This window comes from Folsomia candida, unplaced genomic scaffold (assembly GCF_002217175.1).
Source record: "Folsomia candida strain VU population unplaced genomic scaffold, ASM221717v1 Fcan01_Sc004, whole genome shotgun sequence".
Taxonomy (NCBI): domain Eukaryota; kingdom Metazoa; phylum Arthropoda; class Collembola; order Entomobryomorpha; family Isotomidae; genus Folsomia; species Folsomia candida.
Window position 1 is genome coordinate 10313007 of NW_019091196.1, and position 27194 is coordinate 10340200.

Here is a 27194-nt window from a genome sequence, read left to right on the forward strand (position 1 = left end):
TAGAGGATCACTCCACCCCGTTTGTTGACATATCAGTGTGACGTCTCTGGAAATGTGTCATCACTGCTGCTCGAGAGAGAGAAGATGAGCAGCAGAAACATTCCACGAGGTTTTTATATTCAGAATTTTAGAGATTTGGTCTGGATAATTAATAAAATGTAAATAACAAATTAATAAAACTAAAGGTCTTCCTGACAATAACTCGACAGATTTAAAGACAATAATATGAGATTATCTAAACAATAAAAACTCCCGACAATAATAATCGAAATTTTTAGCCAAAAAAAATGCCGTTGATATCATCGCCCACTCATCCGAGCAGTGCTCAGTACTCCGCCATGGTAAATTCACATTTTTTACATGATTTTTATAACCCACCGAGTTTTCTCTAATCATAATTTTTCAGACTGGATTGATCTACGTCTTCAATGTGATCGTGGGGACGGGGGCGTTGGCGGTGAGTGTTTTTATATATTAATTGACTGGACTTGGTTTTGATAAGTGGTAAAATTTTAAAAATTTCAGATCCCAGGTGAGGAATTTACGGATGTTTTCGAGTGGTTTTTTTCTGGATCCTCCGTAATTTTACCATTAAAATATTTCCAGGTGTGGTCCACTCCTCAGGATATCTTCTCTCCTCCCTCGTCCTCGTCGCTCTCGCTCTAGTCTGTAAGTTGAACTCACAGAAATCCACCCTCAAAACCCATAATAACTCCACTATTTAATAAAAATCCCCCTAGCCTACATCACCGTGACCTTCGTCATCGAATCCATGGCCATTTCCAACGCCATAATCCTGACCTCCCCACCCACACCCCCATCACTCCCCCCAGACGACGCGGATTCCCTCGACCCAGGAGAAACCGACGAGGACGACCCACTAATCTCCACCTCGATAAACCAACAGCAAATCCTGAGCCGAGCCTGTTTCGACATCAGCCGAACCGTGGAAATGGGCCACATGGCGAGGTTATACTTTCCAAAATATGGCGTTGTTTTATTCTACACAACACTCGTAGTCTATCTCTACGGGGACTTGGCCATCTACATCACAGTGGTCAGTTTTTATTCACAATTTAATTTCCCATAATTATAAATCAAGGAATTAAACCCTCTTTTACCTCTCAGGTCTCAAAATCCCTGCGCGACGTGACCTGTTCAAAAAACCTGACCCTCAACGAACTAAACTCCACTTGCACAGAGTTCTTTTCCCCAAAAATCGACCGTTTTGGAGCATATCGGCTTTTTTGCATCCTTTTCATCCTCACCATCGGACCCTTTGCGTTCCTCAACATCTCAAAAACCAAATATCTTCAAGTCGCCACCACCCTTTTGAGGTAATTTCTCAATAAAATAAATAAATCGCTACTAAAAAAATTCCTAACCACAGGTGGACAGCCTTTACAACGATGATCACCCTGGCAATCCAGCGAATCACCACCACCTCCCCTCCCATCTCCCCCGAAATCTCCAACATCCGCCAACTCCCCACTTTATTCGGGGTCTCGATCTACTCCTTCATGTGTCACCACTCGCTCCCTTCGCTAGTCACTCCCATCCGGAGCAAAAAGTCAATTAATTTACTCTTCGCGATGGATTATTGTCTCATCGCCACGTTCTACATCCTCCTCTCCGTCACGGGCGTTTTCGCTTTCAAGGAGGTTCGATTAACCATTAATTTTAATTAAAAAAACACTAATCTAACCTATTCCCTATAGGTCCAAGATCTCTACACGCTAAACTTCATCCGGGACGGGGACGGTGGGTTCATCAACTATCTCCTCGCCCTCTTCCCCGTTTTCACCCTGTCCACAAATTTCCCAATAATTTCCATCACCTTAAAGAACAATCTGAGGACATTGTTTGACTATGAGTCGGAGTTTTCCAACGTGATTTACACCCTGCTCGCCATCGTCCCTCCGTTTCTGGTCTCGGTCTTTGTGCAAGACGTGCAGCTGCTAGTCAATTTCACGGGGAGCTTTGCGGGTGGGTTTTTGAAGTTATGGTTTTATTTTGGTTAATTAAAATGACGTTTTGTTCTTTAATAAAAAAGGCGCCGGGATCCAGTACGTCATCCCCTCGGTGATTTTGTACCAGGCGAGGAGAAGGGTGGGTCTGGGGAGTAGCAATCCGTATTCCAGTCCTTTCCGGGGAGATGGGTGGATTTATGGGGTGCTTGTTTGGTGCGGGGTCAGCGTGGGGCTCGTGTTGGTGCATATGTTTGGGTAGGGTTTTTTTACTTTTGTGAGGTGATAATTATATTCAGATGTTTATGTGAATAAATGTTTTGTTCAGAAGAGAAAAATGTGTTTTTTTGCAGAGGCGAAAGTGGAATTAGTAGGAGAAAGTAGGCAAAAGTTGAAAGTGGAAGCTGGAAATTTGGAGGTGAAAGTTGAGAATAATTTCAAATCGGCGCTGCTTTCTCCACCTTTTCACAATTACCTCGATTTCTTAAATAAAATCTCGTTTTCATCGAAATTTACCACACTTTCACCAAGCGATGAGCAAGAGAAAGCCCCGCTTTCACTTTCCCTATCCTCGTTTCGACATGCTTTCACCCATCCCTCTCATTTTTGTTGAAGAGAAAGTCGGTTAATTTTTTAGGAAAACGTGGTGAAATCTCATGAGAAATAGAAAGTTAACTAGTTAGAAAGTAGCTGCTTTCTCCACCTTTTCACAATTTAATTGATTCCTATTTTTCTCCTTCGAGAATGGATGGAATTTTTGCCCACTTTCTCCAAGGGATGCACAGGAATAAGCATGGCGACGAGCTTTCACTCTTCCTACTTTTTTCCATGGGGCATGCTTTCACCCATCTCTCTACTCCATTCGAAAGTTATTTACTGAAGTTTACTTTCTACGATGCAAAGATGCAAACGAGAAGAAAGCATGACGAGCTTTCACTCGAGAAAATATGATTTCTCTTGCCTCACCTCCACTCCTAATAAGAAAGCCCATGCCTCCAATTATTATGAAAATTATTAGAATAACAATTCATCTTAATTGATTTCTATTTTCTTCCTTCGAAAATGGATGGAATTTTTCCCTACTTTCACCAAGCGATATAATAATAATACAATAACACCACCAACAATAATTCCTCATCTACAACATTTTACTTCTCTCTCCACTCTCCCCTCAATTTCTAAGCACCACAAAAAAAATCCAATATAAAAATCGTAATAAAATCGTACAAAATTTCTTATATATAAATATATCAACTTAGAAAAAAGCACAATAATTCAGCCTTCTCATAATCCTTATATAAATAAATTAATAAATTTCATAAATTAACGACCCCCACACAAAATTCTCTCCCAATTTCTCTCTCAAAATTGTTCAAAACTCCCACAGCGTCGGCTCCGAACTCGCTCCAACTTTAAACATTCCATTCTTCTCGGCGTTAAGATAAAGTCCATTTCCAGTTTTGATACAGATCCGATTGGGTTCTTTTAACTCGATATAAAAATCCGTGGGGGTGTCCGAATCCGCTGCGATCTCGTCACCTGCGAGGGACCAGTACTTTCCCTTTTGCCCTGAATTTTAGTTAAAAAATTAGCACTAGATACAGTAAATTACTAGAAAACCTTACCCTTAAAATGAACAACCCCACTCTCCTTCCGCTCAACCCCGATAGTTTCATAGGACGCCTTGTTGCATTCCAGGCGGAAAAGACCGTTGCTCTTGTAGCCCACGTAGCCTTGCTCGCATTTCAACACCAAAATCGGCCTAAAGTTACACTCAAAATTAGGCACAAAATTGACCTAAATTACTAATAATGCGATATTACCGGTTGATGAGGTAAAAGTGAAACTGGGCCGACTCATCCTCCTCTGGCGACTCCACATTTGCATACAAGTGACCAGACCGTTTCGCCCCCACGTACTTCCCATTGCAGCCCATGAAGTAGAGCGTCCCCCCGGGCGACCATTTCAACGTGAACAGCGATGATGTCGTTCTACAGAATTTGCATTTAATTTAATGAATCTATTACTAACAGCGCTTATTAAAAAACCTACCGCTTGTCCCCCCCGGCCTGGATACCCCCCGTGGCCTCGACGACTGTCCAGTATTTATCCTGCATGGTTCGGACGTACCACTTTTTACTCTTGGGCTCAAACTCGAGCTGGAATGTCTCAAAGGAGGAAATCTCGTCCTGGTTCGCCGTCACGTCCACGCCTGCATTTATTAATATTTAATATTTTTTCTTTAAAAACTAGTCAAATTAAAATTACCCTGCTTGGTGGAGACATATCTCCCGTTGAGTTTAGCCACGAACGCCCCTTGCGGAACAGAGTCTTCCAGCACTGCAAAAAATAAATTATTATTTCCACCCTCAAATAATAAATTACTAGAAAAACCCACCAAATAGCTCATCCTTGGTCACGGTGTGGCTCCTCGTTTTGAGAACCGCCTTGGACCCGATCGGAGCCAAATAGAGCCCGGAACTGTCCCGCAAAGCCATTTGACCGTGGTGGTACTCGATCGAGAAGAGGCAGCTCGGGTCGCAGGCGTCCTTTTTTTTAATCATTTGTTATTTATTTTTACTCCACTCTATTTTAATAATAAAAACCCACCTGCAGCTTCCCATCGGATCTAAGATATTTATTGTTGCAAGTGTGCAACGCATAAAAACACGAGTCCCCAAAGCGGAATTCCAGCGTGAACAGGGTGTCCGCCTAAATTTCACAAAATTTACAAAAAATCTCCAAAACACTAAAGTAAAAGTCCTCACCCCCCACGGCACATTGGAGTCCACGTGGATTTCCTCCTCATTCTCGGCCAAGTGTGCGTATCTCTTCCTCCCCACGGACTTTAGCGTCACTTGCGGCCTTGCAGCGAGGTGGATGAACCATTTCTCACCTAAAGTGGAGGCGATTTTAGAGGTGCAAATCAGTTTGTCAGACTCTGCGCCGAGATAGTAGCCCCGGGAGGTGTTTCGGAGCGTCCAGGTTCCTGGAGGAATTTTAGAGAGAGATTATTCACCCATTTTAGAAAAAATTTTAGTTTTATCGTCAACCCACCCTCCTTGCCACTCGCCACCACTTCGAAAAACGCCCCATGTTCCTTCTCCTCCTGATCACACGTGACATTTCCATACTGATCCACGGCCAAGTAGCGATCCAAATGGGACTTGAGGCAAATCCCGTCTGCTCCGGCGGGTTCCAATCTCCAGGTCTGCTTCTTCTTTAGTGAAGTCCCGTTCGCGTTGATTTTATAGCCAAAGGTTTCAGCGGTGAGGTAACGCTTGTTTTTTGCGTTGATCACACCGACGGACCAGATCCCGAGGTTCCAGTTGGACTCGGTGCAGTTGTTGTTGGTGGTAGTGTGGCCGTTGGTGGGGGTCAGGGTGGTCCCGTTCCCGTTAGTGTGGTGGCCGTTCATTTCTAGGCACAAGTTTTTACGCGTGGTTAAATTATTGGCAACTTTCTCCAATGTTAAAATGTTCATAAAATGCGTCAAACTTTCTCCAAATATCTTAAAGGAACGTGCGGTGAAAGTCTCATTATAAAATTAGTTTTCTTTACAAAAACTAACGAAAATAGAGAAAATGCGATAAAATGAGAATCGTAGGTGAAAGTCTCATTATTTTTCTCTCCCAAATATACGCGAACCTTTTATTAACAAACAAATTCACACCCGGTGAAAGTCTAAATTCACGGTGTTTAAGCTCATTTTTAAGCATGGTGAAATTATAGGCAAATTACTTTCTCCAATGTTAAAATATCATATCTTTCACTACTCCCCTGGTGAAAGTCTCATTTTCTTTTACCATAAATTACATTTACCCATACAAACCTTATTACAAAAATTCACACCTCCCATCAAAAACCCTAAAACACCCCCGCTTACCATTCGTCCTATGATGTTTAATCCAACTCATTTTTATTTTTATCCTATTTTCCACTTTCCAATTCTTTTTTTCTAAACACACAGAAAAAGTCACCAACTTTCACCTGATTTCCACCACTCTCTAGACACACAAACTCTGCAATAATGCGCCTGTGTCAAGGTCTTCTTTTTTCTTATTCCGAATTTCCATCCCCTCCTTTCCACCACCACTTAAAACCGAATCTACCCTCCTCTTCCTCCTCCCCCCTCCTTCCATCCACACCACAAACACTACCCGAAAATTCCCTAATAACCCACACAACACACACTCCACAACTCTCTTAGGATTAGAGCAACAGAGTGCAGAGGAATTGTATAAACCCAAAACCAAACAAAGGAAATTTTGTATGTGCATCTGTCACACACGCAAACTTTTCCCCTTTATATTAAACCGAGTGCAATAACCAACCGACACGCTATTTATATAACAAAAATCATACCTTTTTTTATAAATTTCTCAGTCTTCAGTCAAAAATAAACTTTTGTAAATATATATCACACTTGCAAATTTACCATATTTATTCTCACTTTTCCTCTAAGTTTTTTTATCAAATTTCCAAAAAAAATACTTAAGATTTATTTAAAGAGAGACGATCTCCCAGCCTTTGCCTTGTCAGACTGCAACTGTTTCCAAATGGCTGCAGGGGTGGATTGTTGGATGAAACATCACAGAATAGAACGGAAATGACTCTTCTTCTTCGTCTTAAACTTAAAACTTAATACGAAGCCGAGTAGAACCCATGTAGGCATAATTTAAGCACAAGCAGCGAGTAAATCTAGGTAGTAGGAGGAAGATCATTTTTATGCCCTTATAAACATATGAAAAACTGTTATCTTTCATAAGGCAGGAGCCGTGTGTACTCATTCATTCCGTTTTTATCTCGGCTGCAGCTACTACTTCTTCATTAATGAATCAGATTGAGAATGAAGCAAATAGCTAAAACTAAAGTAATTTTGGGTGTATAGATATCTTTGGATGAGAGAGTTTTTTGGCACAAATAATTCCCAGAGAGCCCTATGCCAGAGATAGTGCACCTCTCGGTGTGTCTGAAAGTAAGACGCCAACAAGTTTAATGGTTGATGAAGATTCGAGTTTTTGATTTCATTTAACTAAAAATAAAGTTCATCCAACTTGAAACACTTGATACAGTTATTTCTTTTGCTTTTGGTGGAAAATAGTTACAATTTATAAAAATTGATTAAGAGATATCGGAATCGGGGTTAATAATTTAACTCTCGTAAAATTTTTCTTAATTAGTCAATTAAGACGAGTGTAGTTATTATTGATATCTTTTTTTAGGGTCACTTTTTTAGGGTCGTTTTTAGGTGCTTTATTGTTTTATATTTTAGAGTTGTGTGTGTGTTTTTGAGTTAAAAAGCATGACAAAAATAATTACGCAATTTATAAAAAAATAGTTAATTATTAACGGAAATGCGTGTCTGGATTAAATTGCACCTTTTTAAAATGTCATTTACTGCTCCGTATCACATTATCATACGCTCCTTGATCTCTTTTGCACCAATTTAACAGCAAAGGCTGTGTGATTTATGTAAAATGTTTCACTGTTATTAAATACGCTGAAATTTACAGTCATTTAAGATCGCAGGGTAGCATGTCAAATATTTTAGTAGCAGGAGCAGGTGGAAATAAAGTTTTGAAAGAGAGAAAAAAATTGAGATAAAATTAGAACAGAGTTTTAAGCAAAAATTTTGTTTAAGAGGAAATTTAGACAAATTTGAGGAATGTGTTTTTGTATGAAATTTTAAGAAGTAATCGGATGAATGAACAGGGCTGATTAGGGAAATATTTCTTATGAAAATCATTGATTGTGGGCATGATCAAATTGACTCATTTGTATCGGTTGAAAGCCTCTCTTGAAATTAAGGAATTAGCAGAAATCCTTAATTTTGACTAAATTTAATCAATTTATTATCTCAAAAGCAGAGATAAATATCAGAAATGAGTAGCAATTCTAATTAAAAGATAAGAATTTATCCATCTTAAATCGTCTGCTCAGACGACCATGCACATTGTATGAACTATGGCATTTCCTGTTTCGATTAAAAATGGGTGGTTTTCCTGTGTAACCAAGATATCAAATTGTGATTTAAAAGTGGGATGACCGTCGTTTTTTTGGATTGAAAATTTCTATATTTTCCGTGATATTTGTTACAAATTTTCATTATAGATCATCCTTTTATTATCATTACAGAATCATCATTGAAATGAGTTTGGGAGAGCGGGCGTGTTTTCTCTGTAACCAAAAGATGTACAAAAATAAAGATAAAACTGAACAACTGCGACGCCAATATTTGCCTTCTTTTCTTTTTTACGTTGAATTTGTAATTATTTATTAACGGAATTTTATAATAATTATTAGCGATTTTAAAATAAGCTGAAAAAAATGAAAACCAATTAAAACAAGTGCAATTACAAGTGGTGGATACTTTTGCCAAAGGTGAGTTGGATTTTTGTGGTTGTTTCGTAGTTATTATTTAGTTGTAATTTTCTTAAGAAAGGTATTTATTAGAAAATGCTAAAAGAAAGCAGCGTAGTTTAACGGTGAAAGTATAATTTCTTTCCTAAAAATTATATTTCCCGAAATAAACTTCCCCAAGTAATTTAAAAAAAATAGTACAATCACATCAAAAATTGAACAAAACTCTGTTTTACTTTCCGTTTCCAAAAACGAACCTCCCAAAAAAATGTAATTCAATAAATTGTGTGATTTTCCGATTAATCCACTTCAACGAGACACTAGTATTCATTCATGTAAACACCAATAATTTTTATAATTTAAAGAAAAGTATTTATTAGAAAATGCAAAAGAAAGCATCGTTTAAATGCGAAAGTATTATTTCTCGCATTAATTTTCTTTCCTAATTTATTTCCTTTAAAAATTATATTTCTCGAAATAGACTTCCCCAACCAATTTATTAAAAAAAACATCATAATCACATCAAATTGACACTATTTTAATCTCCGTTTCCAAACGGTACTCCCAAAAAAAGTGCAATCAAATAACTTGCGTGATTTGAAGAATTTTCTGTTTTAATAGTATTCATATAAACACCTCAAAATTGACTTTATAAATGGAAAAATTTGTCATGATCCACATAATAATTCCATTTATTTATACAAATAGTTTACTACTTTAACCACACCCCCACCCTCCCCCAAAAAATACCTCACAACACACATATCCCCACTCTCTCAACTTCCCCAATAAATTATTCCATATTACCCAAAACTCCAAAGATCATTCCCGACGAAGAATCCTAAATTTCTATGAATAAAACATTTAAAAACCCAGCACGAGTCCCATCGTTTTGATCTCTCAATTTTTCTCTTCTTCTTTCTCAACATTTCTTTGTTATTTTGTATTTACTTTAAAGCAGCAACACACAACTAAACGATTGAGCAACAACTTTTTAACAAAATCATAACCCTTCTTCTTCCAACACACCTCATTGAACATCGACGAACCTTTTTCCTATATATTTAACCGTTTCACATGATCTTTCTTCTTTCTCTCTTTTCCATTCCATTAGACCAACAAACACATAATAATCATCGTTCATCGTGTCGTGTGTGGATAAAAAGAGTCGAGTCGACTCAAAATCTGTCTCAGTCTCAATTCTCAACTGGGGCTGGAGAGTGAGTCGGATTCAACAAGTGTTTTTCTAACTAGTTTTAAGAGTGAGACAAAAAGAGTGCGACTTAAAAAAAGGTACATAAATTTCTTGAAATTATTTTAACTACCAAAATTTAAGGTCCCATTTACAAAATGTGATTTTTAAAATCTCTCTCTACATCAAAACGTGTATAACTGTTTTTAAGTGTGGTTTATTATATTTCTTCCAATCTTGCAATCCTTATATAACTATTCAATAACTCGTCTCTCTCTACATCTCTCCCATTTAGCAACCATCCAACCATCTTAAACTTCACATTTCTCTCTCTTGAAGATAAGAAAGGTTATCAGGAAAGGTTATCTCTCTCTCTCTCGTTCGACTTCTTTTCCTTTATACACACAGCAGCAGCAGCTTCCATTTCTTTTTATCACATTTTACACTGACCGAGCTGTGTCCACATTTTCCCATCCACTCACAATAAAAATCGCGTAACAGCAACACGACAAAATCCCCACAATCACCCAATTTTTTCTAAAATAATCCAACGATAATTCCTAAAATCCCCCACCCCTTACAAAAAAACCACCCCTCTCCTCTCCAATATCTCCGCAAGATTATGTCACCAGATTATTTACCATACACAATGGTCCATTGTTCCATCTCTGCGATATTTGAGATCTGAATGGGAAATACTCTACTCGATCGTAACACTACTGACTCACGTCAAATTCTCCAAAGGAAACGATTAATCTTTTTTAAACATTAAATTTATTACGCGATACTTGACGAAAAGGAAACGGGATTTCTCTCAACAGCACATCTTTAGCGAGTAAATAAATTCAGGCTCTCGATAATTGTTTTAATGATACAGAAAATGAAGGAAGATGATGAAAAAGAGTGAGTGAGAAGAGTAGTGTGAGGAGTCGAGTGGAAAAATGCTTGACCATTTAGCAAGAGAGAGAAAAAAAGAGATAATTCGATTTTTATACTAAAAGCGGATGAAATTGTGGTGCACTGGAAATCGGTACTTTAAAATGGAAACACTACAAAAACAAACTTTTTCATCTTTACAAAAAAAATGAGACAAGACTTTTAAAAGAAATCTCTAATGACTAAAATCCCAACTTCCTACAAAAACTCCACCACTTTTGCTGACCTTTTTTTCTTCTTAAAAAAACAATATTTCCCGATCATCATTATTGCTTTACGATCTTCTTCTTCAGCCGGGGGATAAATCTCCGCCTTCTTTTTCGATACACATAAACGACGGCTGCCTGCTTACGTAACGTCGATGATCGTTTCTACGATGATGATGATGATTGTTATTTCCACGGCACACACACGGTTTTGAGACTTTACAGATCTGAGAGAAAAAAGTTGCCCGACTGGTTTTTTTTCTCTCTCCGTTTTCGTGTATATGTACTTGATTTTTGATTATTTGGAATTTGGACAAGAGATAAAAGTTTGTGTGTAGTCGGTGGTGGTGGTCGACGTCTTTTGCACTTCCGGTATTTTCAGCTGAGCGAAAAAGAGAGATTTTGTCGTGTGATTATCATCCGTTAATAAATCCAATAAATAAAATTAATAATTTCCAGATCCGACTATCAAAAAATGGTCCTGCTGATCGGCGGCGTGAAAGTGGACGAGATCCCCACGGATTCTCGGAGCCTGTACCACATGTACCCCCATTTAAAAGAAACGGCATCTCAAGTGGCGTCCACACCTCCCAAACAAATCGGCCCCGTCGGTCTTCTCTACGTCTCACAAAGGGAATTCGGCGTCTGTTCTCCTCATGACAGTGAGTTTTTTGTCTTTCTTCCTTGTTCAACGATACTAATTTTTTAATCCCCAGAAAACATCGCCATCATGGGCACGGATGACTGCACGACCTGTTTGGCCGTCGTTCTACGCCATCCAACAACCGGAGCAGTGGCGGTCGGTCATTTCGAAGCCATTTGCGTTGGTTAGTCCATTGATAAAAACGCCTTTTGTGCATAAATTAACGAATAAAAAACCTTCCAGACGGGATAACCTCCATGTTGAGCAGAATCCAGGATTTGTCGCTGGGATATTTTGAGCAGGGTCCAGTCCACATGCATTTGGTCGGATCCTTCGGTGACTCGAGAGGATACAGCGAAGACGTCATCTTTTCATTACTCCGTTAGTTTTTTATAACACTAATTTTATTGGTAATTTCATGACACGATTTAAATTGCAGAATACGTAAGCAAGGAACCCTGCGAAGTGGAGCTCGTCACTGCCTGTGAGTCAATAACGCGTTTTTTTGCAATTTATAATATTTATCTCCAAATTGCAGGCATCGGCCAGCTGAACACGATAATCCGGGGCGACACCCCTTGGCCGATATTGTACGGCGTGGGGATAAATATAAAAACTGGTGAAATATTCCCAGCGACGTTTCCAGATAAAGGACCCGATCTCCCTTTGAGACATTCCAGAATTTTCTCGGGCTCACCCGCGGTGAGTTTTTTGTGCTAACTTATTTGGTAATTTTAGAAATTTTGCTAATAATTTTTCCAATGCAGTTACTAGAAATCTACGACTACCAATCCTGCCTCCTCCGCATCGGTCCATTTCACTACGAACCACTTCGATGTGCAAACATTATGCTGCAAGAGTCGGATGAGTTCATTCTTCAACATTTAACGACGTCACCGGGTGAGGGAAACTATTATAAAATTAATAATCGTAAAATGTATTAACTTATTGAAATTAATAAATTTCCAGAAGTGGAGCCCGCCCACATCGTCAACGAAGTAAGATTTTTTTTTAAATCATTAACAAAATGGAACCATTCTAAAAAATACATAATTTCCCTCAGATAAAAAACACGCTCCGCCACATCCAGGAGCACCCATTTCCAGAAATCACCATATTCACGGACAATCGACCTCGCTACTACCGCAAAGAAGAGACGGGGCAGTGGACTCTGGTTAGATTAGATCCATTCAGATACGAGTCAACCAATTAATTTATTATATATGATGCCATATTTATCGATATATATTTCTCGACGGGTGACAATCACCACCGCCACGCTTTTTGCAATACTATCGAAGAGGAAATTTTGTGAGATAAAAGAGAGAGGAAAATTATTTATTTATTGGAATTTGTTGGATATTTTTGGGGGTGGAAATGATGAAATAAAAAAAGAAATTTTGGTGAGAAATTTAGGGAGTTTTTTGTGAGTGTTAAATACGGGAGACTTTCATGATAAAACAACATCACAAAGCAAATTCACTTTCTTTTTAAACGGAAACCTGAGAAAATCTCAAATTCCCCTTAAATGATTTATTTTCACAGAGAAAGTGAAACAAACTTTCTCTTATCAAAAACCGGAAAAAACTTATTACAAATCCCAAAACAAATTATCGGAAATCAGTCCCCGCATTCACTTTTTGACCACCCTGATGACATCTTCATCCGCCATAACATGATTCGCACCGACTCTTTGCGGGGAGTATTTAGTACTCGTCCCTGCAAAATAAAACCACGATTAATCTCTGCAAAAACTCTTAATAATTAAAAAAAATGCTCACCCCAAACGAGCGCATATTTAAAATCTGCGGCTAACGTCCTATTAAAAAAACATTTATCATACAAAACTTTAATAACCTTGAAAAATAACACTGACCTGTGAATTGTGTGGCACACGTGGCTAACGGTACAACCACGACGTAAAATTAAGCCATCACTGAAATCTGGAGGTTCACCAGGTTTCTTGGTGTAGACCCTGAAAAAAACAAATTATTAGCCTACAACACTCCACTGCCATTAAAAAATCATGAAAAAAACCTGATGAGCGAAAGGTACTCCCACAAAACTTCCAAAAGGTAATCCAAATTCAATTTCATGTTACAGCTGACGACGACGGTGTTTGGCAGGTGAGCAATCCGATCCACTTCTTCAATGCTGATTTGATCAATTTTATTATAAACGTAAAGACACGGCATGTAGACACGATTCGCACAAATGACGTCAATCAATTCATCTGCAGTACTGCAATTAATAAATTAGTACAGAAAAAAACCATAAAATTCCAATACTCCCACCCACCAATCCTCTCTGAAAAGCACTTCCGCATTGAACATTTTATACTCATGAAGAATTAGTTGAACTAATTTCTCATCGCATTTCGTTAACGGCACCATCGAATTGAAAGATAATCCTCCGGCTTTCTTAATTTTGAAGTAAATATTTGGCTTTCGTTTATTAAGTCGAATTCCAACGGATTCCAATTCTGCTTCCAATAATTTCCTCTGCACGTCTCCTTTCGTGGCGTCCAACATCATCAAAACCACGTCGGCGGTGCGGGCAACGGCTGGGAATTAAAATTCATGGGAATTTTGTACTAAATTTTAAATTTTAGACAAGTGAATTTTTTTAAATTGTACCAATGACTTGTCTCCCTCTTCCTTTTCCTTGGGAGGCACCTTCAATGATTCCTGGCAAATCCAGCAGCTACACAAAAATGTCAAATGAAAATACAGGGTGGTTAAAATGTCACGCAACAATGGAAAATTTTTCGATGGGAAAAATTTGTAAATTTCCATTAGTCACCGAAATTTTGTCTCTAAAATGCAACATTTTAAGAATTTTGTCATCAGTTTTGATAATAATTTATAAAAATCTCAATCCGAAATCTTGTAACTAATGGAGATTTAGGGACTTTTCCCATTGAAAAATTTTCCATTGTGGCGTGACATTTTAACCACCCTGTACATTAAACGGGGTAAAAATACCTTAATCGACGACTAACTGAAAACTCACCTGAATGTTCGCCCCTTTATATTCAATAACTCCCGGAATGCAGGTCAAGGTCGTGAATTCATAAGCAGCACATTCGCTCTCCGTTTTAGTCACCGTACTCAAAAGCGTTGACTTTCCAACTGATGGAAATCCTACGAGGGCGACACGGGCGTCCCCACTTTTCAGAACATCAAACCCTTCCCCTTTCTCCCCTTTTTTACCCGTAGGTTCCAAAAGCTGGGAGCGATATTTTGCCAATTTCTGCAGGATTTGATTTAATTAAATTTTATTAATTTTATTTTAATCGGATCGATTTTAAGGGAAAAACGACGAAAACCCGCACCGCTTTCAAAAGTCCCAAATGATACTCGGTGGCCTTATTTTTCTGAGTTCGGGCAATTTCCCTTTCAATTTCGGCAATCTTTTCTAAAATTCCCATCTTTGATCACCTTGAAAAAAATAAAATAAAATATTTCTAATTTACATTTATCATGAACGTTCATTAAAAATATGGATAAGTACTTATCAATTAAACTTACCGAGAAAATAGCAATTTTCTATTTTAAAAAATAGCTCGAAAAGCCGGAAATATTGAAAATTGAGAATCCAATCCAGCCACGATTATTCTCAAAACTCGATTCAAACTTGCCGACAAAAGGCGCAAATCCAAAAGTCTGCTCAATTCGTCAATTATTCAACAAAACTCAACTAAAAATTCTAATATTTTAAAATAAATAAATCTTACAATCTTACAATTTTTCTTGTTACTTTTTACATTATAAAATTTCTAGTAGTAAAAACAATTAGTTATTCATTGTGTTTATTTGTTGATTCAAAACTTCTGTAGTTTTTTCTTCCCACTGCCGTAACTTTTCTATCTGATTAATAAAACAAACTCATCAAAAATGGAAGCACTAGTGGCGAGTGTGGATAAGGAGAATTTCAAGTTTGATATTGAAGTTGCACTTGAACAACAATTGGGGGCCGTGAGCCTCCCCTTCCCGCAGATGGACAGTGAGTTTATTTAATTATTTCAGCAACTTATATACAAATACGTGATTAAATAATTGCAATTTACAGAATCCACATCGGCAATTTGTGAATTTTATCTGGTTGGAACATGTGAGTGACATTTCCTTTTTACATAAAAAATAACGGCGTATTTGATACAAATTGACATTTGCAGGTCAAAAAGGGAATCTCTGTCCATTTCGTCACATTCGTGAAAATAGAACGGTCGTGTGCAAACATTGGTTGAGGTGAGTGGTTCCGAGTTAATAATAATTTGATAAATTAATTATTATATGTATTTCAGAGGATTGTGTAAGAAAGGAGACCAATGTGAATTTCTTCACGAGTTTGACATGACAAAAATGCCGGAATGTTATTTTTACACGAGGTTCAATGCTTGTCATAACAAGGTAGACACGAAACGATACTAATTCTATAACATAGTAATAATATAAATTTCATGCAATTTCAGGAATGTCCGTTCCTTCACATTGATCCTGAAGCAAAATTGCGTGAATGTCCGTGGTATCAGCGTGGATTTTGTCGACATGGTCCCAACTGTAGACATAAACACGTTCGTAAAGTGCTGTGTCTTAATTATCTGGCTGGTTTTTGTCCCGATGGACCCAACTGCAAATTCGTCCAGTAAGTAATCTTTCTGATCAGACAAATAGTTTTTTTAAAACAATACATGCTGTTAATTTTCCACATCTCGTGCAGTGCGACATTTGAGCTTCCCCAAGCGGATGAGATAGCAAAGAAAAAGGCCGGAATAATATGTCACATGTGTCAAGAGATGGGTCACAAATCGTTCCAATGTCCCAAAAATCCAGAAGTTCAAGAACAATTGGCTCGAGCTGGATTGAATCATCATGAATCTCGATCCGCTGGCGGCGCCGCAGACAATGAACAAGAGAATCAAAAACCACCAGAATTTCATGGACGATTTGGTGGAAGTGGTGGTCCCAGATTTTCCAACGATCATCAACAACAAGGTGGATTTCAACCATATCAATTTCATCCAAGACCACAATTCTACCAGAGAAGAAATAATGACAGGCCGGAAGGAGAACAGCAGCAACCCAGGAGGGCGTTGGAGGACGTTGTGTGTTATAAGGTGAGTGTGAAATATATAATTTTCTGGAGATAATTTTTATGGTTATTTAACTCTACTGGGTATTTTTCAGTGCGGATATAAAGGACATTATGCCAACAAATGTAACAAGGGTCATCTTGCCTTCCTTTCACACAAGGCGGGTGCGAATAGAGACCAGATGCCTAGAAATTAACGATTTAATAGTAATTTATTATTTTTTGGACTAACTTTTTGAACACGTTATTAAAAATTTAATTGTAAGAGAAGATTTATTGATAGAAATTATTGCTACCAAAAAAACGACAACCCCATTTTTACCAATATTTGATTCCTACTGAATTTTTTTATAGTATTTAAAATTGTGAGTAGAAATTTGTAGTATAACAAAGAACTGATCCTGAGTAGCAAAAAACCTAATTCTCATAGAAAAACAAGTCAAGTTAAATAATCTTCTTCTGGAGGTGTGACTGCGCCTCTTTTGCCTCCACTCCTCCTCCCACTACAACAACATCTACATAGGCAGACACAAATTAAGCAGATGAACAATGCTCCTGCTCCACCGACTAAAGAGGCAGTAATCCAACTGATGTTTAAATGGTGGTTCAAGAGGACGAAATGACTATCACTTAATTTACATTGATCTTCCGATTCATCATGAATTCCAGTCGTGTTTGGACAATTTTGAATCCCATTGCAAACTAAATTCCTCTCGATACAAATCCCTTGTTGACCTGGGCATAAAAATCCACAATCTTCTTTACCTTCGAGTTTAGAAGTTTTTAACGTTCCATCGGGATTTTTAGGAAGCTGGTGAAGTTCTGTCCACGATATTATGAAATTTAATTTTGAAGCGGCTGGAAATCAAGTATTAAAAATTTTATAACCATCAGACAATTAATTAATCGTTAATTATTGTGTTAATACCGCTGGCTTCTAATTTAATGGTGAAAGGTCCTCCCTGTTGTAATTTTTCTGACGAGAGGATTGGTAATTGTGACGAGATCTCTGTTTTCCGATCACCTTCTTTTGAATCGCCACATAAAGTCAAAAGTGGATGGTGCTGTTGTGCTGATTGTTGTTTTATTCCGTGTGAAGAATGGAATGAGCCACTCCCGGATGAAGGTGGGTTAGGATTCGTTGGGAGATAAAATTCCAATTTGGCATCAGAACAGGATTTACTTGTGACGGTGAAGACTAGTTTTTCCAAATTTATCCATAAATCTTTGTCCGGATGTACCCTCAATTCCCAGAGGCAGGAGACGGGAAGCTGCGTATTACAAAAATATTAAAAGTGATTATTATTAAAAGAGACATTCAACAAGGTCTACTCACATCCCTTAATGCAGGATTGAAATAGAAAGGGAATCTCAATTTGCCATCTGCACTGGGTCCTATCATCGTTGGTCCACATAATGGTCCATGAATGAATTTGTAACTCCCCTCAAATATTGGCACGTTCGATTTGAAATAGTTTGATAACGAGTGACGCGGGTCGATCTGTGCATATACAATAAATCATTATCATTTTTCTATAACGAATAAATTACTATACCTTCATGACGACTTCGGCCTCTTCCCCCTGAGACGTGAGCGTGACTGGAAAGTTGAAATGTCCACTGTTTTCTTTGCAAATGCAAATCCTTGAGCTTGTAACATTGGTTTTGAATCTTTTTAAATTAGTGAGACCGCTGTGTTGTTGCGGCGTTTGTTGAGCAAGAGGATCAATAACTAGGATTTTGTCTACTCTGTCCGCCCAACAATTGAGACAATTATCTTGATTATACTTGAAATTGACGTTATCAATTTTGACGACGATTCTTGCAAACAATCGTTTCATGCTAATGAATCGATATTTACAATTAATTAGTTTCATATCGTCGTTTTTATACATTAGCGTATTCAGTGGTGAAGCGAATTTCCCTTCCGATTTGTGCCAAGACGCAAATACTTCGTCACAGGTCCCAGGAACGGGTTCCCCAAAATGAGCGTTGCTGAAAAAGTCGTAGGTGGACCAATAGTAGAGCGAAGAACCGGAATAACTTCCAGTTTTACTTTCAAACAATACGTAGAGGGCATTGGACGTGGAAACAAAATCATATTTTTCTGGTGGTCGAGATGTATCGCAAAATGTTTTAATTATTTTTGAATCGTCGGCGTAGTGAGAGTCATAAATTGTCAAGGATTCAGCACAATCACCCTCCCATTTTCGAACCTGTACAGTAACCAGTAACCTTTATCAAATAGGTAGATTTTTAGGCGATGGAGAGAAGCACTGTGCGGTGACTTACGGGGGCATCAATCTTTTCTATGCGGAATGACGGAAAGAGCAATCGGACGATTTCATCCTTTTCGCCCAACATCAAATACGAGCAGCGTGTGTTTTGAGGGTACCAGTGGGAGACGGACCTAATAAATAAAGACACACCATTATTTCAGAAACTAATGTTTTTTACAGTTGAAAATCAGTGCATACCAAAAAAGTCCTTGTTTATCCCCAGAATCTGCTAACGCTTTACTAGTAAATATCCAATCGCAAGTGCCATTACTTTTCCCGGAAGTTTCCACATGTCCAGGCCAATGTCCAACGTTGAAATGGAATCCAGTATTCATCAATGGACCAGCCGCAGAGGTTACAAATTCAACAAATAGGTCGGACCCAGTCCCGATTATGGAGAAGGGGAACTGTAGTTTAAAAAAGTTACTTAATTCATTGCATAATTAACCCATGGAGAAATATTTCTAAAAGTATATAACCTTTCCCACGCCACAAAAGGTCCCAATAAGTTGGCTTTTTTCATCTTTGCCATCATAGATTTTGATGTAGTCATTTGGACAATCCGTCCCAATTGCCTTCATTGGACACATGATTAAATTTTCACATCTTTGTCCATCCACGTTGAATTCTTCATTTTCAATGTGCAATTTTATGAATGGGAGACGCGTGTTTATGGCGTACTTGCAGTGCAAGTTTCTTGGGTAGAGACCAGGATACCCCGGGGATTGGACGTAGCAGGTTTGCATCCTAATAACAACGACAAATATGATGTAATAAATTATTAAATACGACAATTTTAGGAAAATTAATAACAAGACCCACCTGCAATCCCTGAAAACCCGTTCACAATAAGTATTTGGGACGACTTCTCCTCTTCGATTAGGAAATAATTCCGGATGTTGTCCATATCTGAGATACACTTCATACTGTTGTTCCGCCCGTGAATCGAAGCGGAAGTATGTTTGTTCTGTGAAATTGTCCACATAGAACACGAGTCGGACTACGCTGGTTTCAGAGATGAAAGTCGACGGTTGTTCTATTTCACCACAAAATTTCCCTGGTTCACGACGATTGCTTAATCCGCCTTTACCATTCCCATCGATTATCTATGAAAAATAAGTGATTAATGGATCCGAATTGTGTAGCCATTTCTCTAAATAAAATACCTGAATGTAGCCAGTTTCACAGGCTGACTCGTTGTAGATCCTTCCCACTTTAAACTTGGTAAACCTTATCCTGAGAACCCAGTCACGAAGATTTGTACGAAACGGTCTAAACCTGTAATGGCATAGGATTGGTTTCCCATAGTTTTCTGCTGTAACGGGTGGCGAGGTGACTTCCTCATAGATTCCAACAGTTTTGTTGCATTGATCAGTGGAACTCGTGGTTAGTGGGGACACTCCTCCTCCCACTAATAATTATGAACATATTTAATTATTTACTCAACTTTTTAATAAATCCCAACACCAACTTTACCTCTTTGTGAATCCACTCTGCTACTGCAAACGGTCAGGACCAGCAGGATCCATGAATATGAATTGTGCATCATTCTGAAAGCATAACTTTTTTCTTTATTTCTTTCAAAACGGGTAGAAAAAATTTACCCGTTTCTTAACTTTCACTTACTTTCACCATATCCTTTTCACAACAACACCAACAACACTGTTTTTGGCTAGTGTTTTTGCGTGAGTATGGAATTCACAGAGATCGATGAAAGATTTGGTGGACCAAAAAGTGAAAGTGAAACGAAACGAACTTTCTCCTCGGATAATTCCGACCATCTCTTTTTCACTCTCACACTGCTTTCTCCTCCACTTACTCGACAACTTTCATGAAATGCACACCAAAGAAAATTATTTTCTTTAATCATGCGACGAATTTTGTGTTCAATTTTAAAACATCTCCAAATATTTATTTCATTTCTCATTTTATAAGATTTTTCAAGAAAAATGAGAACTGACTAAATCTTATCAACTACTTTTTCCTCGTCTACTTCCCGACCCTTCATTTCTTATACGTCTCCGCCTTCCCTAAATTCCTGCTAAATTTAACACACAAATTATTTCATCACATTTATTGTTTAATGATCATCCATTTTAAAACTCTCATACCACACCTATTATCATTTCGATTACTACTTTATACTCTTTGCTCTTTCTCTCTGTATTATCGATCGTCTGTACAATTATCAAATATCTGCAGAAATTTGTAACAATTAATTTTAAATACGATTAATAAATTTAGAATTATTCACAGTTGATTCTTTTAAAAACCGTCCGTCGTCTTTAAACTCAGTCACACCTACTCTTCTTCTGCTCATCAATAGTAGTAAAAATTACATTTATCATAAAGATCTGACTTGATAAAAACCAGAATATCAAAGTCATCGTCTCGTCGTCGCTATCCATGCTGCAATATCACCGAATTAATAATTAATTTAGTTAATAATTAAAATATTTATCCAGCCCACACAACAGGAAAAGTGGTATACCAGTTACCAACCACTCTATACATACTCTCTCCATACACTAGTATTTAGAATAGTTGTACTTACATTTATATTCCTACTTTACAGTTTTTAAACTTTCTAAAAATAATCCAAACTACGCTCGTCCCTCCAACTCAACTAATAGATAAATCTAATAAATCCATCCTAAATCTTGACCCTTTTATTTTGTTGTTGTGAATTTTGTTCGTTTTGTTCATCCTCCTGTTCACCATCTGCTCGTTTTTGTCCCTTTTGTTGCTCACCTCCACTTCCTCCAACTCCTCCCACATCATTTGCCGTAATACTAGAACTACCAGTACGATTATTACATCCAACATTACTTCGTTCTAATGCTTCTGTAATGATTTGCTGCATTGTGTAAGTTTGGTAGTCGTTTGTATTTCCGGAAAGGAGAGTGTTCCCACTACGTCCATTACCGTTAGTCATCCCATCCTTTGAAGATATCGAGTCCTCAGTTTTCACTTGCGCCTCGGAAGATGACAAAGAAGAGATTGGTGTTGAGTAGGGTGGATGTTGTTGTTGTTGGTTTGATGAACCGGTGGTTGTAGTTGATGATGAGAAATTTGTGGTGGGTGGAGTCCTGAAATATTACATTTCATTTGCGCATTACATTAATATTCATTGGTAGAGTATTTATAAAGATACAAATTATGTTAACTCACCCCAGATTAGGAGTACGGACAATAATAGTTTGACCTTGATTATGATTTGCACCAAGTTCTTCATCTTGACGCAAAACTACAATTGTACTTGGACCACCTAGAATTAAGTTTAATTATAATATCAGCAAATTAAATCCAACAAACTCCACATTTACAAACAACTCACTTGACACTGCATTATGCAGAATGACGGATTTGCTTCCATCCGTCCCATTTAAAGTGATGCTACTCGCATTCGGCGATGTCGATGGTGCATACGTTGGCGATGGAAGCAAGTGCTGTTGCACAGCCATCTTTTGTTGACTTCCGAGTAACACTGTGCTCAGGGAGCTTCCACCTACAAATTAAATTGACAATTTTTATTAATATTAGTGTTAAACTACCACTCATAAATGTATCATAAGCAAGTGAAAGTTTTTTCTTACCACTTTTGGGGGACCCGGGAGCGGATTGACTGATTTGTTTGTTATTATTAGAATGATGTTGTTGATTGATGGGCATTGTCATCGAGTGCATACTATCCGAATAGTCAGATGGTGCGGGGGACCCTTCTCGTGATAAACAATCTGGAGTTGCCAGCCCTCCCATGTGCGTAGGTGAGGCAGGAGCGCTCCTATCACAATCACAAATCATTTGCTGTTAAACAATTCCGCGAATAAATAACGCCAAAGAGACCAAAATACCTGGAGGACAGGGCGAATGGAGCTCTAAAACAAGGGACTCCACGTTGCCTACGTCGGCGAAATGCTTGATCAATAAGTTTCGCCTCGCTTTGTGGATCGATTCGCCAAAATGAACCCTTGCCTGGCTCCTCTTGAGAACGAGGCACTTTTATAAAATAACGATTCAACGACAAGTTATGCCGGATGGAATTCTAAATTAACCAAAAAGTCATTGTTATATTTGAGTTTTGAGAGATGGCTGAAATAGAATCGAATACCTGCCACCCTTTGTCTGCAGTGCGATAATAAGGGTAATGTTTCGTAATGTAAGAATAAATTCCGCTCAACGTCAACTGATGATCCGACGTGGATGCAATTGCCTGAACAATCAACTGGGCGTACGAGAAGGGTGGCTTCCCATCGTCCTAAAGAAGAGTAAATTGTAACAATAATAAAGTTTACCTACTGATTAGCACGAAATGTTTATAACAACCAAGTTGCAAACCTCTTGTTTATCATCCGACATTCCTTGCGATCTAGATGCAGCAGCTTTAAATGCCATATGTATATCTGCCCCAATGTTTCGACGGGTTCCACCCCCACCAGGACTTGCGGGACAAGAGTTGGGCACACTGGAAATTTTGCACAAATAAATTTGATTGATTTTATAACACAGTACAATGCATACAGTTTTAGAAATTGCAGGATAAATTACCTGATCGTCCCTGTTGGACTTGGGAACGGAGATGAGAAGTTTGTTTCACTGGGATCAGGAATATTGATTTTGAGTGGTGTTTGACTTTTATTTGGTGAAATTCTTTGATGGTGATGTTGATTATATGGATTTGTTGGAGAGCGAGAACGACTGCTAACTGGATAGGATGGTCTATTATAAATTACATTTGGGAAAGGATGGTGTGGAAGTGGTGGAGAATCCGAGGATGACAATTCTGACTTGATTTTCAATGCACCACCACCACTCCCACTCGGCATAGAGAACCCTGATTTCGAAGATGATGAACCTTCTACGAATCCGCCTGTTCTGGAAAAATCGATTCCTTTGTTTTCTTGGTACATATCTTCATCTGTATCCTCGGGAGGGATCACCAACGAGTCGAAATGTACACGGAAATTTGTACTAGGGAATCTACACGGATAAATTTTCATATTAAAAAAAAGTAGAAAAAGTATGAAAATTGTCACATAATTATTAAAACTCACCTAAAAGTGCATTTTGGCGCAAGGGGTGTCATGAGCGGGCCTTTTCGATAAAAAATCCCATCAATAAACACGCCATTCTTCCCGTGGCAGCTCATGAAAAAATGAGGTGGTTCGTAGCGGACTTCAATATGCTTTCGCGATATAAATGAAGAGTTTCCCATGCTCCTGGATATTCAAAAACGAAACCCATTATTTAGTTACCAAATCAATCATATTTTAGGAACCTATCTGCTCATCACTCACACGTCCACGGTCCCCGATGAGGAATTCCTTCCAATCGTTACTTTTTTGGTTCTGACCAGGTACTCAAAGTCTCGAGTTTCCAACCGTGCAATCGGTTGTTTCATCATCATATCGGATGACCAACTGACCTTTCTTGGCCGTGGAGATACTGTAATTGGTTGGTGTTGAGAGAGATGGTGATGGAGATGACTGCTAGACTGTTGCAGGGTGGGATCCTTCAATGAGAGGAGTGCCAATGCATCGTTCTCTACACCGCGACTTTCTTCGGAGGAGGACATCATGATATTTAACTATTTATTCAAAGAAAAATTCACATTATTATCAATTATTCATTAACATATAATTCTGTAGTAAGACTCACCTAAATACTCGTCGGATACTTATAAAAACACCAGCAGCGCCAGCGCCCAAGATTCAATTGATATTATTTCGTCTTTTTTTGATACAAATTTAATCTCTTTTTCAAGTTTCTCGAGAGAGTCTACACCAGGATACAAATAAAATTCACAAGAAATGTTAAATGTTATTAATTACACACATTTTGTTTACATTAGAACGACGAATTGTTTACTAAACTGTGCATGTCATTAAAAACTCAAACGCGTAATATGAACCTTTTTTTGTAGGATCTAAATTTCAACAATTTCTCGTTTCAACTACCACCTCCTCGCCAGCCTAACCTCAAAAAAGCACAACCTGAGAACGTGACTGAATTGCAACTATAAACTTATTTTTCCATTTTGAAATATATTTTTTATGAATAATTGCATAACGTGCGTTAACCTTCACTCCATTCAACAATGCCTAAATAAAACTTCACTTTTATTATGAAACCTCTGAATGAAATTAATTGATCGAATTTGACAAAAAGCAATTAAACTCAGACTATGTGACGACAATAAAAAACATGAACTTGCCATGAATGGAACAAAAAAGACCTTGCTGCATACCTACAACGCCACCAACTACAAACTAATCTTATCCTAAAAACTCCACTAAAATAAATACCTAATAAGAACAACAAATCACCTCTTATCCTCCTTTTTTTGCTTATCCAAAAAAATATAAATATTATTACCCTCCTCACACAATACACACTAATAGTAAAAGATCCACGGAGAAAAATCAACTTGTGTGTTATCTTATCACCTTCACAGACTCGTGTCGTCCTTCTAGCACTAAATAAATTCCTCTTGATAACTACAAATAACGATAATCACCCCGTCTTTTCACCAATTTATTGAAGGACGACTCTAGAAGAAGTTTAGCAAAACAGCGTCGTCGCGAAATTGTAGAGTAGTGCGAAACAAATGATTTCCGAGTGTGGATGGAGAATTTTTGGTGTGTGATGATGAAGAAGAAGAAGAAAAACGACGGAACGAGGAGACTCGAGAATTGATGATGCTCTGTGTGTGTGTGACCATGCTGCTCTTCTTCTGCTGCTGCCGAGAATGCTGCTAGCTAAAAATCTGTAAATACACTCGAAAAGAGGGCCACCAAACGAGCATACTTTTCAACATGCCGAGCAAAAAGTAAAACAACAACAACACGACGACGACGATGATGAGATCGGCTCTGAGAAATTCCGCTCGTGGCAAAAATGATGAAACAAAAATTCTTGTACTTACCAGAGGACCACCCCCACTCAATCCCCCCTCCTCGCTCCCCACACACGCCGAGAAAGGATGGAAGGAAAAACTATAATAATGTTTGTAGTAAACAGGAAAAAGAAGAAGATTGAAAGTGAGTGGTGGATGGAGGAAAGGGATTAGTTTTTAGTTCTTAGTTCTATATAGGTGGAAAAAGAAGCAGGTAGTTTTCCTCGCTGCTGCTGCATCACGTTCTGTTGGTGGTGGTGATGTTAGAAATGCTCGTTAGGGGCCTTTCCAGACAACCACAACAACATCTCCTCCATCTCTCATCCTGCCCAGACCCAATAACACAGAGAAGACCTAGCTAACAATGGCAGGGGACGACCACGAGGGGCACGTGGGGGGAACTGGACACTTTGAGGTCAAGGGAAATCTACCCGGTCCAAGTTTTCACCCGGAGGATGTCGACCAACTCGATGGAATGGGTGGATGCACCCCCTGTTTGTTTTGTGTTGTGTAAGCACGAAGGTGCCGTAGAACTTTCTCTTGACACTTTCACTCTTTGATTTTTGGCAGATTTTGATACATTATTTGTTAATTTGTTAATTCCTACTGGTCAGAATTGGTGTGCAATTTTTATAAAAAAGCAGCAGTGGCTACCCTGCTTTTCCTCGTATTTCTCGTAGGTAGACGAGGTTTGTGTATGTTCGTTATCAAAACAAATATCCACAGAGAGAGATCATGTAAAAGGACCAAAAGGACAGAAGGTTGTTTCCTCGTTTGTTGTTGGTTGGCGATAGAGCGAAAGAGGATAAAGAAATGAGTAGGTGATTACTACGTTCGAAATATGTTAATGGCTCGGCTGTAAGTAATTTTAGTTATGGATGGGTATTTATTATTAAGCTGAAATAGAGAGATGCCAATACTTTGATAGAAAAGGAACTGTCTGTACAGTCGTAAAATTGGATTGGTTGGAAACGGTGTGTGTGTGGAGCAGTGAATTATATGAGTAGAATTTCATTATTTTTTTAACGCTACTTATTAATTATGGGGGTCACACCATTTTGTAAACCATGCTACTTTGGATATGCAAAAGTAAATAGGATCCGATAAGAATATGGATGGTGTACTCTGTTAAAGAAGTGTAGCAGGAGGAGGAGGAGGGCTAATACTTATTGGAGATATTATTATGATGGTGATGGCCTTGCTGCTGTATGTGCTATTCATTCCTCGCATAATTTTTGCAATCCTATTACAAGAGAGTTGTAATGTTTACGTTGAAGAAGATGCAATGGCATTTTGCATGGAAAGTATCACCGTGCTTTTTCATATATACAAAAGTCTGATATGCGGGTCCGTCGGATGAAGAATGTGTGCGAGTGAGTGAGGAGAGAAGGTGTTGAATTTTCAGCTATTCCATTTTTCATGGAATTGAATAAACTGTAGTCAGCGTCGTCGTTGTTTAAACACGTCATTTATAACATTTCCCTTATCTAAATGGCCAACAGGAGCAGGAGAGATTAGAAAAATAAATTCGCAAAAAAAATTAATGACATATTTTGCGAATTGAGATGCACTCTTGTTTTTTATGACGTCGCCGCACGTATCATGCTTTTACATGTCGT

At 38.2% G+C, this 27194-nt stretch overlaps 7 protein-coding genes across 15 annotated transcripts; 3 read left to right on the forward strand and 4 right to left on the reverse strand.

The window, feature by feature from the left end:
- Positions 1–23: 23 nt before the first annotated feature.
- On the forward strand, positions 24–3214 carry LOC110848134 (transmembrane protein 104 homolog). Its single transcript, XM_022095270.2, has 11 exons — positions 24–158; positions 279–341; positions 407–457; positions 526–532; positions 607–669; positions 741–1057; positions 1129–1337; positions 1391–1661; positions 1719–1986; positions 2054–2225; positions 2321–3214. Exons 2-11 carry the CDS (start codon positions 288–290, stop codon positions 2349–2351), a joined length of 1443 nt encoding a protein of 480 aa, XP_021950962.1. The 5' UTR covers positions 24–158; positions 279–287; the 3' UTR covers positions 2352–3214.
- Positions 3098–6540, reverse strand: LOC110848133 (protein singed). 2 transcript variants are annotated; one of them, XM_022095268.2, is made up of 10 exons: positions 6333–6540; positions 5025–5387; positions 4736–4956; positions 4578–4679; positions 4366–4516; positions 4236–4307; positions 4020–4179; positions 3791–3958; positions 3593–3729; positions 3098–3536 (listed from the first exon to the last, which is right to left on the reverse strand). In XM_022095268.2, exons 2-10 carry the CDS (start codon positions 5383–5385, stop codon positions 3340–3342), a joined length of 1569 nt encoding a protein of 522 aa, XP_021950960.1. In that variant the 5' UTR covers positions 5386–5387; positions 6333–6540; the 3' UTR covers positions 3098–3339. The 2 variants fall into 2 exon arrangements, with proteins under 2 accessions (XP_021950960.1, XP_021950959.1); XM_022095267.2 differs by lacking the exon at positions 6333–6540 and adding an exon at positions 5854–6274.
- A 1617-nt stretch (positions 6541–8157) lies between these two features.
- On the forward strand, positions 8158–12718 carry LOC110848081 (protein N-terminal asparagine amidohydrolase). 4 transcript variants are annotated; one of them, XM_022095190.2, is made up of 9 exons: positions 8158–8351; positions 11124–11326; positions 11381–11491; positions 11551–11688; positions 11747–11791; positions 11846–12009; positions 12075–12207; positions 12277–12305; positions 12371–12718. In XM_022095190.2, the coding sequence occupies exons 2-9, from the start codon at positions 11140–11142 to the stop codon at positions 12518–12520; spliced, it is 957 nt and encodes a 318-aa protein (XP_021950882.1). In that variant the 5' UTR covers positions 8158–8351; positions 11124–11139; the 3' UTR covers positions 12521–12718. The 4 variants fall into 4 exon arrangements, with proteins under 4 accessions (XP_021950882.1, XP_021950883.1, XP_021950884.1 ...); XM_022095191.2 differs by lacking the exon at positions 8158–8351 and adding an exon at positions 9468–9623; XM_022095192.2 differs by lacking the exon at positions 8158–8351 and adding an exon at positions 10012–10357.
- Positions 12719–12790: 72 nt separating this feature from the next.
- LOC110848085 (developmentally-regulated GTP-binding protein 2) lies at positions 12791–14976 on the reverse strand. Its single transcript, XM_022095200.2, has 9 exons — positions 14838–14976; positions 14642–14747; positions 14320–14559; positions 13944–14010; positions 13606–13870; positions 13345–13548; positions 13184–13282; positions 13089–13126; positions 12791–13026 (listed from the first exon to the last, which is right to left on the reverse strand). The coding sequence occupies exons 2-9, from the start codon at positions 14735–14737 to the stop codon at positions 12941–12943; spliced, it is 1095 nt and encodes a 364-aa protein (XP_021950892.1). The 5' UTR covers positions 14738–14747; positions 14838–14976; the 3' UTR covers positions 12791–12940.
- Positions 14977–14993: 17 nt separating this feature from the next.
- LOC110848086 (cleavage and polyadenylation specificity factor subunit 4) lies at positions 14994–16671 on the forward strand. Its single transcript, XM_022095201.2, has 7 exons — positions 14994–15312; positions 15379–15420; positions 15485–15557; positions 15614–15719; positions 15782–15954; positions 16030–16426; positions 16497–16671. Exons 1-7 carry the CDS (start codon positions 15204–15206, stop codon positions 16596–16598), a joined length of 1002 nt encoding a protein of 333 aa, XP_021950893.1. The 5' UTR covers positions 14994–15203; the 3' UTR covers positions 16599–16671.
- LOC110848082 lies at positions 16595–20436 on the reverse strand. Its single transcript, XM_022095195.2, has 11 exons — positions 20307–20436; positions 20157–20230; positions 19847–20091; positions 19503–19786; positions 19160–19427; positions 18879–19087; positions 18694–18811; positions 17958–18617; positions 17738–17902; positions 17330–17672; positions 16595–17259 (listed from the first exon to the last, which is right to left on the reverse strand). Exons 2-11 carry the CDS (start codon positions 20227–20229, stop codon positions 16841–16843), a joined length of 2784 nt encoding a protein of 927 aa, XP_021950887.1. The 5' UTR covers position 20230; positions 20307–20436; the 3' UTR covers positions 16595–16840.
- A 129-nt stretch (positions 20437–20565) lies between these two features.
- LOC110848083 (forkhead box protein K1) lies at positions 20566–26565 on the reverse strand. Of its 5 annotated transcripts, none has more exons than XM_022095197.2 (12): positions 25606–26565; positions 24339–24458; positions 23978–24267; positions 23735–23899; positions 23229–23660; positions 23019–23145; positions 22792–22938; positions 22535–22725; positions 22277–22464; positions 22018–22188; positions 21852–21948; positions 20566–21769 (listed from the first exon to the last, which is right to left on the reverse strand). In XM_022095197.2, exons 3-12 carry the CDS (start codon positions 24256–24258, stop codon positions 21334–21336), a joined length of 2235 nt encoding a protein of 744 aa, XP_021950889.1. In that variant the 5' UTR covers positions 24259–24267; positions 24339–24458; positions 25606–26565; the 3' UTR covers positions 20566–21333. The 5 variants fall into 5 exon arrangements, with proteins under 5 accessions (XP_021950889.1, XP_021950890.1, XP_021950888.1 ...); XM_022095198.2 differs by lacking the exon at positions 25606–26565 and adding an exon at positions 25127–25585; XM_022095196.2 differs by lacking the exon at positions 25606–26565 and adding an exon at positions 25056–25585.
- Between the last annotated feature and the right edge of the window lie 629 nt (positions 26566–27194).

What these genes read in the sequence shown, in the direction of transcription:
- LOC110848134 (XM_022095270.2), top strand. Translation starts at nt 288, where the DNA reads ATGCCGTTGATATCATCGCCCACTCATCCGAGCAGTGCTCAGTACTCC. An exon ending in CGTCGCTCTCGCTCTAGTCT is followed by an intron (nt 670 to 740) that starts GTAAGTTGAACT and finishes AAATCCCCCTAG; the next exon opens with CCTACATCACCGTGACCTTC. An exon ending in TTTCACGGGGAGCTTTGCGG is followed by an intron (nt 1,987 to 2,053) that starts GTGGGTTTTTGA and finishes TTAATAAAAAAG; the next exon opens with GCGCCGGGATCCAGTACGTC.
- LOC110848133 (XM_022095267.2), bottom strand. Translation starts at nt 5,884, where the DNA reads ATGAGTTGGATTAAACATCATAGGACGAATG. An exon ending in GGTGGCGAGTGGCAAGGAGG is followed by an intron (nt 4,957 to 5,024) that starts GTGGGTTGACGA and finishes AAATTCCTCCAG; the next exon opens with GAACCTGGACGCTCCGAAAC. An exon ending in CACTTTTACCTCATCAACCG is followed by an intron (nt 3,730 to 3,790) that starts GTAATATCGCAT and finishes GTGTAACTTTAG; the next exon opens with GCCGATTTTGGTGTTGAAAT.
- LOC110848081 (XM_022095190.2), top strand. Translation starts at nt 11,140, where the DNA reads ATGGTCCTGCTGATCGGCGGCGTGAAAGTGGACGAGATCCCCACGGAT. An exon ending in CGTCTGTTCTCCTCATGACA is followed by an intron (nt 11,327 to 11,380) that starts GTGAGTTTTTTG and finishes TTTAATCCCCAG; the next exon opens with AAAACATCGCCATCATGGGC. An exon ending in TTTTCTCGGGCTCACCCGCG is followed by an intron (nt 12,010 to 12,074) that starts GTGAGTTTTTTG and finishes TTTCCAATGCAG; the next exon opens with TTACTAGAAATCTACGACTA.
- LOC110848085 (XM_022095200.2), bottom strand. Translation starts at nt 14,737, where the DNA reads ATGGGAATTTTAGAAAAGATTGCCGAAATTGAAAGGGAAATTGCCCGA. An exon ending in ATAAAGGGGCGAACATTCAG is followed by an intron (nt 14,011 to 14,319) that starts GTGAGTTTTCAG and finishes ATTTTTGTGTAG; the next exon opens with CTGCTGGATTTGCCAGGAAT. An exon ending in AAGAGGGAGACAAGTCATTG is followed by an intron (nt 13,871 to 13,943) that starts GTACAATTTAAA and finishes TTTAATTCCCAG; the next exon opens with CCGTTGCCCGCACCGCCGAC.
- LOC110848086 (XM_022095201.2), top strand. Translation starts at nt 15,204, where the DNA reads ATGGAAGCACTAGTGGCGAGTGTGGATAAGGAGAATTTCAAGTTTGAT. An exon ending in CCCCTTCCCGCAGATGGACA is followed by an intron (nt 15,313 to 15,378) that starts GTGAGTTTATTT and finishes TGCAATTTACAG; the next exon opens with AATCCACATCGGCAATTTGT. An exon ending in TCAATGCTTGTCATAACAAG is followed by an intron (nt 15,720 to 15,781) that starts GTAGACACGAAA and finishes ATGCAATTTCAG; the next exon opens with GAATGTCCGTTCCTTCACAT.
- LOC110848082 (XM_022095195.2), bottom strand. Translation starts at nt 20,229, where the DNA reads ATGATGCACAATTCATATTCATGGATCCTGCTGGTCCTGACCGTTTGC. An exon ending in CAGAGTGGATTCACAAAGAG is followed by an intron (nt 20,092 to 20,156) that starts GTAAAGTTGGTG and finishes CATAATTATTAG; the next exon opens with TGGGAGGAGGAGTGTCCCCA. An exon ending in CGGGTTTTCAGGGATTGCAG is followed by an intron (nt 19,428 to 19,502) that starts GTGGGTCTTGTT and finishes CGTTGTTATTAG; the next exon opens with GATGCAAACCTGCTACGTCC.
- LOC110848083 (XM_022095197.2), bottom strand. Translation starts at nt 24,258, where the DNA reads ATGATGTCCTCCTCCGAAGAAAGTCGCGGTGTAGAGAACGATGCATTG. An exon ending in CCATTCGCCCTGTCCTCCAG is followed by an intron (nt 22,465 to 22,534) that starts GTATTTTGGTCT and finishes TGATTGTGATAG; the next exon opens with GAGCGCTCCTGCCTCACCTA. An exon ending in TCCCGGGTCCCCCAAAAGTG is followed by an intron (nt 22,189 to 22,276) that starts GTAAGAAAAAAC and finishes TTTAATTTGTAG; the next exon opens with GTGGAAGCTCCCTGAGCACA.